A 13,632-nucleotide genomic window follows, 5' to 3' on the forward strand; every position below is an offset into this window, starting at 1 on the left:
TGAGTGTTAAGCCATGTCAGATGCATATCTGTCTATATTGTCTGAACACATCTAATTGGCCCCTCACAGAAACAATGCAGGAGCCGATACGGGGCCTTCATAATAATAGCGGATATGGCTCCTGAATCTACCAAATGGCAGTTTCAAGCAGCCGATTCTGCCGTGTATTGGCCTACTTGCAAACAATACAGTAGCTCTACAACCGAATTGCATCATCATCAGATACCAAATGATGTCTGAATCACCGATACTTATCGTTTTTCAATAGGAGACAAGAACTAATTTACAGCACTATCAAGGATGAGAGAGAGGCAAAGTAAGAATTCGATTGAGACTCTTTTTAGCACCTGTGGTACTAGTGCAAAAGGGGCCAGAGCCACTTGTCTTTACTCGGCAATTTGTCAGCTTCTAAGTGTTTGATGAAAATAAAATAACAAAAGCAAGAACACCTTCCACCACCGGCCCTCTCTTTCTTGGTTGGAAAGCCTGACAGTCTGACACTGCAAAGCCCAACCAAAGCAAAGCTTGAGCTCCATCAACGTGAGAGAGTCCATAAAGCAATTGGAATAATTGCTTTGTTTGCAAGGCCCTTTTTATTGAATATAGGAAAGTGAACAGTAACGTGCATTAGGAAATTTGTAAACTCATTCTCTCTCTCTCTAGATTCCCTGCATGTACTACTCATCAAGTAAGGCATCCCACTGCCTCTCTGCTTCTATTTTATCCATGCATTGATAGTCGTTCACCGGTTCTTTCTTTTATCTCACTGCCCATTTCTTGTTTCAGAGCACTACATATAATATTTCTCCATTTGTAGTAACAATACAAGTCATGCAAAAAGGAAAAAAAGGGAAAAACAAGAAAAGAAAATTCCCCTTCCCCACAAAATTTTACCTCATATTACATCACAGTACAAGCATTTGGATTCTCATCACTAAAGATTGAAGTGATGTTGCTTCCTTCCCCACTGTTCCTGCTGTTGGGATACTCATCAGCGTAGTGTTCATATCGACTGTACCTTGAGTATTGAGGCGCTGGCATGTAATAGACAGGCTCAGGCATTACATGAACTGTAGGTCTGTAAGCATGAGTGTAAGCATAAGCAGAAACTTGAGGCACCGCATGTGTTCCAGTGTAATGGTACCAAGGCCCAGGCCCTGGATAGTCCCTGGAACTGTAGTCGATGACCTGGATGTCTTCAACCGGTTTCTGCTCTGTAGGTGAGGGCTTCTCTGATGCAGGTTCAGCAGCTGGCTTTTCTGGTTCTGGCTGCGGTGGCGGTGGTTCTGGTGTCGGCTCTGCTGGTGGTGCAGGTGCAGGCTCAGCAGGTGGTGCAGCTTCTGCTGGAGGAGGAGGATTGGCTGCTTCACTAGATGGTGGTGATGCTTCCGCAGGCTTCTGCTCAGCTTCGGCAGCTGGAGCTGGCGGCTCTGCAGGCGGCGGGTTTGAGTCGGGCCTGACTTCGTTGAGCTCTGAGTGGGAGCATATGGTTGCTATCTTTCTCGTCTTCTTAATGGCTTTGATGACCAATTCAGGTTCTGCCCAACCCACAATGGTGATCTTCTGCTGGGGGAAGTCTATGTAGTGTTCATATATTCCTGTGAAAAGAGAAACAACCGATTTGAGCGTGTTAAACTTTGTTATAAGAAACTTCTGAAGAAACAAGTATAAATGATAGGAATTACTACTGGTTAATCTAGAATGGCTTCTGTAAGTGGTTAATTTCTTACCATTGATTCCACTGAGGGCTCTCTTGATCTTCTGAACGCAACCGTTGCAGTCCATCCGGACGTGGATCTCAGTGACCTTAGCTTTCTGTGGACGTTGACAGAGGAAAAACTGATCAGATCGAGGCAGAACATATACATACGTTGTTCAAGAAAATTGAGTTCCTATAAAGCGGCAAAAACAGAGACCAAGAAGACACCGATTATGTGCTAAACTTTCCAACCAGATGATGAAAAATGCGCATTTCGGATCAAACCTCCTTCTCTGGATGTTCAGCGGTAGTGAAAAGTGAAAACTAAGCCAATGAAAGTTCTTAAAAAGAATCAGCGTCTACTATACATATGTACTTTTAGAGAGAGATAGAGGGAGGAGGAGAGAGATAGAAATAGATGGTAGGCATCAATTTTCTACATAAAGTAGAAATTTCTCATAAAACCAATTCCTACTTGTTACTTCTGGAGTAGACATCAAAAAAAATTTCATGGCAGAGAGAGAGAGATGGTAGGCATTGATTTTCTACATAAAATAGCAATTTCTCATGAAACCAATTTTTACTTGTACTTTTGGAGTAGACATCAAAAACATTCATGGCACAGAGAGAGAGAGAGAGAGAGAGAGAGAGAGAGAGAGATTATACCTCTAAATGGGGAACCATGGTTCCTGACTGCAAGGGAGAGAGAGAGAAAAGGAGAGGAGAGGCTTGGTGGTTCTAGTTGAGAGAGAGGGTGATAAGTCCTTTAAGTAGGCAGGGAGGTGGGGAGAAGATGGGAATTCTGAAACTTTTGAGGCAGGAGGTGCTTCCAGCTTTTATGAAGCGTGGGAAATTTATTTCATAAAATACACAATGTTTGTATAAAATAAATTCTAAGTCACATCAACAAATGCGTGGTGGGGAGGAGCATGGAAGCCCTTAGACAATGATATTTTTTTTCCTATTCAAATAAATCACTCTTTTTTTTCTCTCTTTTTAACGACATCGTGATAAGAAAACCAATTTCGATTAAGTTAACTACAAAAACAAAAACAAAAAAAACCTAATTTTGTTCACTATTTTTGAGTGAGCTAGAAGTTTATCTTTGTTGCTGGAAACAAGGTATGAAAGCTTCTTTATTTTTCTTATCTCTGGAGTCTTGAGCTACATTGGTTCTTTAACTTGAAATGCAGCATCCGACTATCTTAACATGCAAAAACATCGTGCTCATCAAAATCAAACTAAAGACTTACCTTTTAAAAGCCGTTATTCCTGCAACTAAAAAAAAAAAAAACTTGAATCTATAAATGGTTATAAAAATAAAATTTTATATGCAAATAATCAAAATATTATTTATTTGTTTTGCTATTAAATTTGTTTGGGAGGGATGGGGAGGCCGGCCCATAATTGAAGGTGTGGCTGAGGAGTGGAATATCCTTGGGCCGACCATAGAAAAAGGTTGATGTCCCCTTTGGTCAAGAAAACTAAAGTAGCTTTTGGATATCCAACTCTCTAAGGCATCCGTTCATGTCTTCTTCGTCTCCTCCTCCTCTTTCACTCTCCCTCCACTTTTTCCTCTAAAAAATAAAATAAAATGTGGACTACGTGGTCCTTATTCACTGTCACTAGATTCCATCGCCATCGCCATCGCCATCGCCATCTCCACATCCCATGTATTGTCATCATCCAAAAACATATATATATATATATACATATATATTAGATGGATCAAAAACAATCTCATCTTTTGCATGTAGGCGGTTCACAGGAAAAAAAGATGCATTTTTTTGTTGTTTAGTATTAGTTCACATTCTTTTTTTTCTTTGTTTTTCTCTCAACTGCCAATCTATACAAAATCAAGCGTAAGATCTAGCAATTGATATCTAAATTTGGGCACAATCTGTTTGCATAGACATGTCAATTAAGCGTGGTTAAAAATAAAAATCTTCTACTCAATTTTGTATTTTAACAAAAAAGGTGTTAATTGTGCATTTTATGCCATTGAAAAAAAAGTGTTTTAGGTTTTGACTTATTTGTAAAACTGACTCATAAATCACAATTATAAAGATAAATTTTGGAAAAGTGAATAGCACACTTTCCATGAGAAACACATACAAATTTTTTGATTTGGATGTTTTAAAAGAGGTCAAGGATTTGGCACCTAAGGTGGACTTCTCACTATAATCCAGTAGGATTCTGCCTAACACTAGAATAGATAGGTTGGTCAGTCATGAAAATTATCCCAGATGCACAATCTGGCTGCAATTTGCCAATAAGAAATACATAATCTTAATTAGGTAGATAACATTAAACTATCAATGGCACGAGTTAGCCTTTAAATTATTTGGATTTTTTCTTTCTTTCTGCATAATATTTGTTACAATCCGGTGAATCAGGCTCCTAGTTTAGCATATTCCAACGCCCCCTAGTAGCTTTAATTCATATTCTGAAAAGGCCAACTAGGAACCACGACAACTAATCTTATAGCCGATATCCTTATAAATCCTTGAAGATTTCCAAGAAGCTTCGGACTCTCTATAGGCATCTAATAAAAAGAATATTTTGCTTTGAAAACATATATTTTAAAAACACTGTTAGCGCAACTGGCAGCAAGATGCTGTGGTCGCTGTCACTTTCTATTGTATTAAACTTGTAAGCTTCAAATGGTAGCAAGCGTGACATACCCAAGTTAAAGGATATACAATAGGTTTACATAGACTCTGAACCAAGCAAGAATCTTGAAGTCATAAGGGTATGGTCTTGAGGGTTTTGTGACGAAGGTAGATTCCCTTAAGCAAACATTAAAAGAAAAAAAATATTTTTTTATTCGAAAAAATATGATATGATTAGGAATCTTTTTTTTTAATCCAACAATTAAACAACCAACATAACTATACCATGTTTTCTAAATTAAGATTATAGTTTTAATTAGAACATGTATTTTAGAAACATGTGCTCTTTATAAAAATACAAAGTACTTTCTACCTAACTATCTTTATGTTTTCTCTAAATTCTTGCATAAAATCATGGATCTTCTTAGTCTTCATAGAAAACAAAAGAGCACCAGTTCTTGAATGGTGAGAATTTGGCTTCTACCAAAATATACTATACATATATACATATACATACACATATATGCGCGTGCTTTCACGTGCACACGCGGGATGTAGTGCTCGTGAACGTAGACAAGTGGCCCGATAAGGACAGAGTTATCACTTGTCCCGTTTCATCATCACTTTCATTTTCGTCTAAAATTCTCCTTCTTGATTATTACATGAATGGAAGAAATGGAGTGATGAAATTGGACGCATTGTGTGGACACAATGATTCCTCATTTTATTTTTCACACAAATAAGAGTTCATGGTACACAGATTTCTGCCTTGTGGAGGGGAAATGGAAGTTGATATGCTTGCATATATGCTGATTAGGCGTGTTTGCTGGTCAAGAAGAAGTTTTTCTGGGTATACGTTTTTGGATGAAATTATCTCCACCGTGCACCTTGACACCACATATTTGATTTACAAAAAATCTCCGACCAAAAAATCTCCGACTCTTTTAGCTGAAACGTTTAACCCGTTTAACACCGGAAGATATTCTTTCCGACTATTTTTCCGGCATAGCCATCAAACGATGTAACCGGAGAATAATGAAGTGAAGATATTTTTGGGAGCAAGCTGTCCATGAGAACATGAACAGATTAATGTCGGCTGGTTAGCTCCATTGATCGACAGCACTCTACGACACGATTTTTTTTTTCTTTTTTTTGCCGAATTTCTAGTATAATCTTGTTGTGTTTTTTCTTTTCAGTCTAAAAAAGTTACCAATTACTTATAAACTTACAGAAAATTTCTTGTCAGTTCTTCATTTATAATTTTCACTCTGAAATTGCTTGTTTTCTTGTGGAATGTTATTTCTGAACTACCCAACGAGAGCTGCTCCTGCCTTCTTCTGTGTTTCAACAATGGTGATTTTTTTCAAATTCACAGCAACAAAGATATAGTGCTTCAGGGATGTCAACAGATCGAATTCAGATTAGATATATTCAGGGATGTCAATAGATCATATCCGGATTAGATATATTCTTAATCATATCTTTTTTTTTTCTCTGATATTTACATATGTAGATTCGAATTCAGATTCAAATACGAATAAAAAAACTCATATCTGAATGTGAATATGAGTCTGAAATCCGATTTTACAATCTGAATCTGTTTTTTATATTCATATCTGAATCCGAATTCTGAACTGGATTTTTTTAATTTTCAAAATATAATAGCATCAGATACAAGATATTTGTCTAAAAATGAATCTGATCCGAATCCGTATCTATTTATGTATATCCTGATCGGATGCCATTTATGAAATCCGAATTCGGTCTGATTTAGGCTCAAACGTCATTAGTTGAACCATGAAGATGTAATACTAATTGTTTTTTAAACACAAACAAGTTGATGTGAACATATACAAGTTTCAAATGGTCTGAAAAAGAAAAATCTTTTTCACATCTTTTTCACTGTAAACAAGTTAGTTATAGCTCTACCCATTTTGGGTGAAACCTCCACTCAACTCTTTATCCCCTTAAGGTACAAGGTCTGCTTGTTTTAAAAATTCGAAATAGAAACTAACCCCTATCAGCCCCCGCCCTGTCCATTGTGCCAACCCCCTTAGGGTTAAGCTCTACCCATTTGCTAAATCTGAACCAACTTGGCTGGGTTTAGTTTGAGGCCCTGGACGAGTTGATTGATTCAGTTTTGGTGGTCAATAGTACAATTCTAATATTAGTGGTCTATTTTTGTAAAAAACAAAAAAAACTAAATAAATAATTCAAATAAAAAATAAAACAACAAATGAGAAAAAAATAACTGGTGGATATAGGAGAAGAGAGAGAAAGCGAGAGCTAGAGAGGGACAGAAAAGAGCATCCTCATCTGTGACGCTAAAAAGGTATGGTGAGTGAAGCAAGTTGACTTCAAAAATTTGTGATCTTTCATTTTCAGAGTGTTAGAGATTAAGCGCACTATGGGGGAGAGAGTTTTCTTCTGAAAAAAACCTGTAACGTGATGCTCCTGAACTCCATTTTTTGCCATTCAACATCATATATATATATATATATATATCACACAAATATATATATGTAGAGAGAGAGAGATTTATTTGAAAAAATTTGAAAACCTTCCTTTGGTTCTTAATCTTGTCGAGAGATTTGGTGTTCGGCGAGAAATACCATCGGATAAGGGTTCATGTTTTACTACTGCATATGTTAAAATAAAAACTGAGGCTTCTTACAAGAAAATAAAATAGTGGAGGCCTAAATTGGAATTTACAGCAAAATTTTGGGTTGTGACTGAAAAGTTCTGAAAAAGGCCCATAGAAAACCTTGGGCAGGGGAACAAGATTTTTCTCTCTTCTTCTTCTTCTTCTTCTTCTTTTTTTTTTTTTTTGGATTTTTACATAGCTTTAGATGCACTTTTATTGAAACTCAACTTCAGGTCCGGTAGGGTGCAAATGTTTTCGATCAAGAAAATTTATCAGAAACTTGCTTGCTCAAATTTAGGTTACAAATATTGTTGGCAATAAAGTTTATGTGTTTTTTTTTATGAAATTTTAACTTTTGTTGAAACAATTAATTAAAAATAAAAGAAATTCTTAAAATATTTTTAAAAATGTTTAAAAAGTGATGCATTGCACCCTTGAATCGGCCAACTAAATTGAATCAGTTTGCCACCAATTCGATTTGAATAGACGGATTCAGGCGAATCTGAGGCCCATTTTAATAACAATTGTAAAATGCGTTTCATCCTTACTCTCATAACCTTACTTTCAGTTAATAACTGTAATACATAAAAAAATATTTTTCTTGATACATTTTTATGATTTAAAAAAAAACTTTTTTTTTTAAATGAAACAACCTAAAAATATGTTAGGTTTGACAACTCACAATCAAATTATGCCAACAAAATGACTCTCAGAATTATATATCAAAGAAAAATGAGATTTCCTGTCACATTATTTAAGATGAGATAATGCTAAGGGCCCTCCTGGGTTTCAATTGTGGCTTAGGATGAGATAAGATGTCACCTCAAAGGCATGATATATCATGATCTTGTTGCTTTTTTCCTGCTTTATAATTAACTAATCTCATATTTATCTGATCCTGTTTGGTGGCAGACTTCTTAAAACTCATTGACCATCTGGCTATAATCTCAACTACTGCTACTTTTTCCCTCAATCATCCTCATGATTTCTTCTAGAAAAGAAGGCAAGCTCACTCACTATTACTTAAGGATCTAAATGTTTCGGATATATCAGTTTTTGCTTATCCAAGTTTGAAACTTTGAATTGCATCTAGATTAGAGACCTGAATATGAACATTATTGGATTTGAATTTGGTATTAGTTTCAGAATAGAATGCCATCTAAAGTTTGCTGAACTTGTTTTAACTCCTCTTTACGATTTGTAAGAAATATGAAGAAAGCCCCTTAGAATTTGTAAAGAGCATGAATGGTTCTCTTGAAAGTTTTCCTGGATTTCCCACTCGTATCTGGTATCCAGATTTGGATCCAATAAATATATGGAGAACCCATTTGTGACTGCATTTGAAGCAGCTGAAACTGCATCGTTCTCTTCCTCAATGTCATTCATATTGTAACCTGCCTTGAACCAGCCATCAACTTAGACTCGTATATGGATCTAGAAACCTTATGCCAAGGCTGTGCATGGTACACCCCCATGCACATAACCAGCTCTCCCCTAAGAACTATTTCTAGAGATGTTATATATATATATATATAAAAGCAACTTCTTTCAGTTTAGAACATAACGAAGGTGCTCCCAGTATTACAGGCTCTTAAGAATCAAACTAATAAAAGAAAGAGTGCGAGCACCAATGGCTCTATATGCCCAGTTAGGGAGACATGGTCTAATCAATTAACGGGTTGCCGTCTCGGTTTGGCCTAAATAGGCTAGTTCAAGGCGATACGTATTATTAATTTATCAGCCGATATGGTGTTGAATCGGTCGATGCAAGCCGAGATGGCCGGAGTGCCGGTACCTGGTTGGCAGTCAAGATGAGGTGCTGAATCACAGATTACAAGTGATTTAGTAGCATGCAATAGAGCAAGTATGGTGCATGTGGAGGATGGCCGCCGGAGTCGCCCCCATCCACCCAGCTACTTCAACTGGCTGTTTGATCCATTCTCTATATGTTTGCCGCCTCGCCGGTCACCGGCGGCCACCCCCTGCAAACGATACCGCATCTTGATAGATAGACTAGTGGAAGCAGCGAATCGGTTCTGATCTATCTAAAATTGGGCAGATATAAAGCTGACAAAAGGTGCAGGCCGCTAATCATCAGGCCGAGTACCAGACTCGGGCCTGATCTGGTCTCGCCTGATTATCATCGACCAAATTGGGCAGATATATACCAGACAAAAGGTCGAGGCCCCGGTTATTATCAGGCCGAGTACCAGACTTGGTCTGGTTTGGCCTGACTATCATCAGGTCGAGTACCAGATAATTGGGTCTGCTCTGGTCTGCCCTGACCACCATCACGTTGGGTACCAATACCATGCTTTGGTCCGTTGAGTACCAACAGAATTCTGCTCAGGCCCTTATGGGGCCATAAATAGGACTGGTCCGCCATGCCTAGGGATGTCAATATATCCGATTTGAATCGGATATCCGACAGATCTGGTTCCAAAAAATTGGATATGAAAAAAGATTTAATATCCGATTAAGAAATGAGATAAGATTCAAATTTAATAAATGACATTTGATCGGAGTCGGATCGGATTCATTTTTAGACAAATATCTTGTATCTAATGTTATTAAATTTTGAAAATTGGCAAACTCCGGTTCGAATCGGATTCGGGTACAAAAATATAAAATTTGGATTTGGATATGACTTTTCTTTATTCGAATTCGAATCCAAATATGTGAATATCCCAAAAAGCGGATGTGATTAAGGATATATCCGATGTAAATCTGATCCATTGACATCCCTAGCCAATCAGCCGAGATGTTAACGACACTGAGGGAAGAGATGAAGGAAAGTTTCAAAAAAACGATTCTCAGTTTTTCCTTTCTTTCTCTCTCAAAGTTGTGTCTAATTAATTCTTTCGAATAACTACACCATAAATCAATGTTTCAGATGGGGTTAGTGCAACAGCTTAGGGTGGGGGTTGGTAGGTAGCACCCGCCAGTCTTTATTTCGAGTGTAGGGGAGGTTGTCAGTCTACATTTTTAATGAAAGAGCATCAACCTCCTGTGCTACAAAAAGGGGTTCACCGGTCCAGAAGTTGAAGTGCATAGGTGGCAGCAAAGTAAGACACCTAAAGTAGGTCTTGTACTTTATGAGAATAAAGGGTTGGGTTGCAGCTACGACTCTCTACTAGACAATGGGTCTCCCTGCTCACCCCAAATACGAAAATTGTCGCAAGAATAAGTGGAAGCAAAATGTTGCACACACACAAGTTAGAGAATCGATTCCCTATTTCAAGAGAAAAGAATCAAATGCCAAAGCATCCATTAAATCTGCTCATTACTAAAAGGCTAGGGAGGACTTTCCCGGCAAACGGGAGTCACTTTTGCTTTCTTTTCTCTACGATTGGTGCGGAAAACGTACCAATTGCATGCAATCTTTTTTTAATTTTACTTAGAAGCAACGGGCCTAGGTTGGGAGACTTTGTCCCTCCCCTGAGGTGTCTCGCCCCCCATGGTCCTAGCTTTCATGAGGGACCCGCGCCACTGAGATTTGAAACGGGTACCCATCGGTGAGATTTGAATAGATTATACTTAAGATAACAATTGATTGTCTTTGATCAGTTGATTTGAATGGAATCGGGCAGTAAAACAATTGGACTCCTCGGCCAATACAAGATGGCAAGTGTCACACGCAGTTTATTTTTCGCTATATATATTTGATTTGCATCTACTTTTGATTCGATTTTTTCCACTATTGAAACCCCCCGGAGTCGAGAAAATGAAATCTAAATCGTTTATCACGTTTGTTATATAGTTCGAGATTCCCCATTTGACATAACAGCGAATCTCATAACATCGAATGTTTAGAAAAGGCAGATTTAGACTTGGGAACGTGATTTAGCAGAGCACATGATCGGATGGCCTCCATAAACGAAAAGAGTGCATTCGCCAGCATAAAATATCTGCTCATCGTAAGGACACGCAGCACCGCAAGTACAACAACCATGGCCCGCTTCTGTGGCCGGAGCGTGGCGACCACACACGTCACACCTTCACCCCCGGCCGAGCCTTTTGTGTTTATGACGAGCATCCGCTGATTGGACGAGGCGACGCGTCGCTTTCACGTGTTTGGCTCCACGAAAGTCTTTTTTTCCCACAAAACGGAACGGGGACAAGTGAAACGGGTACTTTAAATGTAGGGTTAATTATGTCATTCTAATTAAACGGCGTCCATCAACGCACTTCACAAGAAAAGCAAAGACCAACGGAGACGGCAACGCCGTGACAAAAATGACGAAATGCATTTGCCCCCATGACAAGGGGTACCATAATTATCTCGGAGAACATTTTAATTCCCACTATGCCCGCCACCAACCGTCGACGCCGCGGGGTCCTTAGACGCCAGAGGCGACCGGAAGGGATGACGACTCCTACGCCTTCTACGACCCGAAGCCGTGATGGAACCGAGGCCTGGATTGACATTCTTCCCGTCGCCGCCGCCTGCTCGGCCCGCCCTTCGACGCTTCCCGCGTGGCGAGGCTCGGCGCTCCGCAACGGCCCCCGTCCGGAGAAGCCTGGACGCTTGGACCTCCCGCGATCTCCATAAACATCCTCTGAAGGTCCTCAAAGCTATCATTCTGCAATTTCCCAACCACAGATTCGATCAAATCACCAAACTATGCTTCTTGCCCCGAGTGATGATTTCTCCCGGGTCGTTATTAACTAAAAGCAACTTTGGGAACTCGATCGATCGATCGGTCGCTCACCTGGCTTCTGGTTTGGTTCATCATCGACATCATTTCTTGCATAAAATCGCAGAATCCCTAGGCAGAAGCGCGAAATATTTCACGATATCGTGAGATCCGAAGGCAAAGGAAATTCAGAAATACAGAATCCAGAAAGAGAATCAGGCCATTCCACAATTTGATCGATTTAGGAAAGATTCAGGAAGCAAGGAAATTCTCCGCGAACAAAGGAGAACAAATCTTCGGCCTCCCTCCATCTCACCTCATCCTCTCCTTCTAGCGGATCGAACAGTCCCGCGTCGTACAGAGCCCTCTTCCCTTCGTCCGAGAGAACTGCAACGTCAATAAAACCAATCAGAGATCCGTTAATCATCTAATGGAGAAACCTTTGCGCGATTCTATGAATCTCTCGCGCTTACCTGCGTATGCCTCCTGGATCTGCTGAAACTGTCGCTTCGCCTCTCCCGCCACCGACGGGTCTCTCGTCCACCGATCCGGATGCCATTGCTCCACAAATCACAGGCAATAACGCACGGAACGGTAAGCAAATAACAGGGAAAAAGCAGAAAAGGAAAAGAATCGAGATCCAGAAATTGAAGAACTGAAGGAGGAGGACAACAAAAATCTCACCAGAGCGAGTTTTCTGTACGCGCCGCGAATCTCCGTCACCGAAGCGCCTCGATCGACGCCGAGGACTCTGTAGTAAGACGGTCTTCCATCGAGATCCATTATTTCCGGAAGAGAACTCGCCACTCGCCGCCTCAACGTCGCGATTTCATGCCGGAAGAAGCTGGTGCGTTGCGGTTTCTCGTCGGAGACGCTTCTTCTTTGATCTGAAAAGATGGAGGCCGCCGGCTTCGCAGGCGGGCCCTTAAAATAATGAAGGCGGAAAAAAATAATGGAAAAAAATTGGCGAGCGAAGAGGAAATATCCGAGGCGCTCCAGAACGTTCCCCGGCGGTTTGGTGGCCAGATATTTTCGCGCTCGACGAAGCGGTTTTCCCAACGAGAGCGGTTTCGAGGAAAGCGGGTTCGAAAATATCTCAGCAGAGGGGAATCTCCTGGATTCACTTGCGCGTCTGAGTTTCGGCTTCTTTCCTTTTTTTTTTTTTTTTTTATTTTCTCCCCATGAGTTTTTTAGTTTCCAGAACATCACAAAATGTCCCCATGAAAGTTTCTATTTCAGTATGATGCACATGCTGGCATCCCTAGCACTTATCGCCTCATTAAGTTTTAGCAAGTAAACGAGAAGAACTTTAATTTAAGTTAATATGTAATTAATTATAGGAAATTAGCCATTAATTAGGGTGCTTTTCACGCCCATAGGTGCTATCAGCTAAGGACCTTCCTTCTATACCATGTGTATACTATAAAAATGATTCTACCATATATGTATTTTTTTTTATTCGGTTGATAATCAATTTTACGGCATGACGCTGACGACCTTCCTTCTATATCTTGTAGTAATAATCCCCGTAGCATTATGACATTTGCTACAGCGATATTGTTCGTATATCAAATTGTTAATGAACTGAATTTTGGATTTAGCTTGTGCTATGATAAAACTTGTCAAACACCATTAAATCTTCTCTCTCTCTATATATATATATCTATATATATATATATAGAGAGAGAGAGAGATTTAATGGTGTGTGTGACCAAATGCATTACTAATGTCATGTGTGGAAATGCATGAAACTTGGTCTGAAAATTTATTATTTGTTAAAAGGAGCAAGATAATAGCATGATTCTAATTTCTAACAAGGAAATTATGTTGTCGTCATCTATGCCACCATATTTAGCAATATCGCTGTTTTTTGTCGCCCCATCAAGTTTCTCTCTCTCTATGTATATATATTATTTGTTCAAAAAATAAATAAGTCGTTAAAAATACTAGAATTGATAAAATCACTGAAAATCAACATGTGGCACTCTTAAATTGAATCTAATTGTTTTCCGAATTTTTCATTGGATCCATATTTCCGGC

The 13,632-nt window shown here is 39.3% G+C and overlaps 2 protein-coding genes across 2 annotated transcripts; both read right to left on the minus strand.

Moving 5' to 3' along the window:
- Nucleotides 1-797: 797 nt before the first annotated feature.
- On the minus strand, nt 798-2,490 carry LOC116254615 (proline-rich receptor-like protein kinase PERK13). The gene is made up of 3 exons (XM_031630114.2): nt 2,366-2,490; nt 1,731-1,815; nt 798-1,598 (listed from the first exon to the last, which is right to left on the minus strand). The coding sequence occupies exons 1-3, from the start codon at nt 2,381-2,383 to the stop codon at nt 901-903; spliced, it is 801 nt and encodes a 266-aa protein (XP_031485974.1). The 5' UTR covers nt 2,384-2,490; the 3' UTR covers nt 798-900.
- An 8,596-nt stretch (nt 2,491-11,086) lies between these two features.
- On the minus strand, nt 11,087-12,666 carry LOC116253978 (uncharacterized). Its single transcript, XM_031628989.2, has 5 exons — nt 12,277-12,666; nt 12,066-12,153; nt 11,909-11,979; nt 11,668-11,724; nt 11,087-11,538 (listed from the first exon to the last, which is right to left on the minus strand). The coding sequence occupies exons 1-5, from the start codon at nt 12,373-12,375 to the stop codon at nt 11,341-11,343; spliced, it is 513 nt and encodes a 170-aa protein (XP_031484849.1). The 5' UTR covers nt 12,376-12,666; the 3' UTR covers nt 11,087-11,340.
- Between the last annotated feature and the right edge of the window lie 966 nt (nt 12,667-13,632).

This window comes from Nymphaea colorata, chromosome 5 (assembly GCF_008831285.2).
Source record: "Nymphaea colorata isolate Beijing-Zhang1983 chromosome 5, ASM883128v2, whole genome shotgun sequence".
Classification (NCBI taxonomy): Eukaryota; Viridiplantae; Streptophyta; class Magnoliopsida; order Nymphaeales; family Nymphaeaceae; genus Nymphaea; species Nymphaea colorata.

Excerpts from the sequence above, each read along its gene's own strand:
- LOC116254615 (XM_031630114.2), bottom strand. Across the intron at positions 1,599-1,730 it reads AGCCCTCAGTGGAATCAATG|GAATATATGAACACTACATA; the intron begins GTAAGAAATTAA and ends CTCTTTTCACAG.
- LOC116253978 (XM_031628989.2), bottom strand. The coding sequence starts at position 12,375 with ATGGATCTCGATGGAAGACCGTCTTACTACAGAGTCCTCGGCGTCGAT. Across the intron at positions 11,980-12,065 it reads GATCCAGGAGGCATACGCAG|TTCTCTCGGACGAAGGGAAG; the intron begins GTAAGCGCGAGA and ends TTGACGTTGCAG. Across the intron at positions 11,725-11,908 it reads CGCTAGAAGGAGAGGATGAG|GGATTCTGCGATTTTATGCA; the intron begins GTGAGATGGAGG and ends GCTTCTGCCTAG.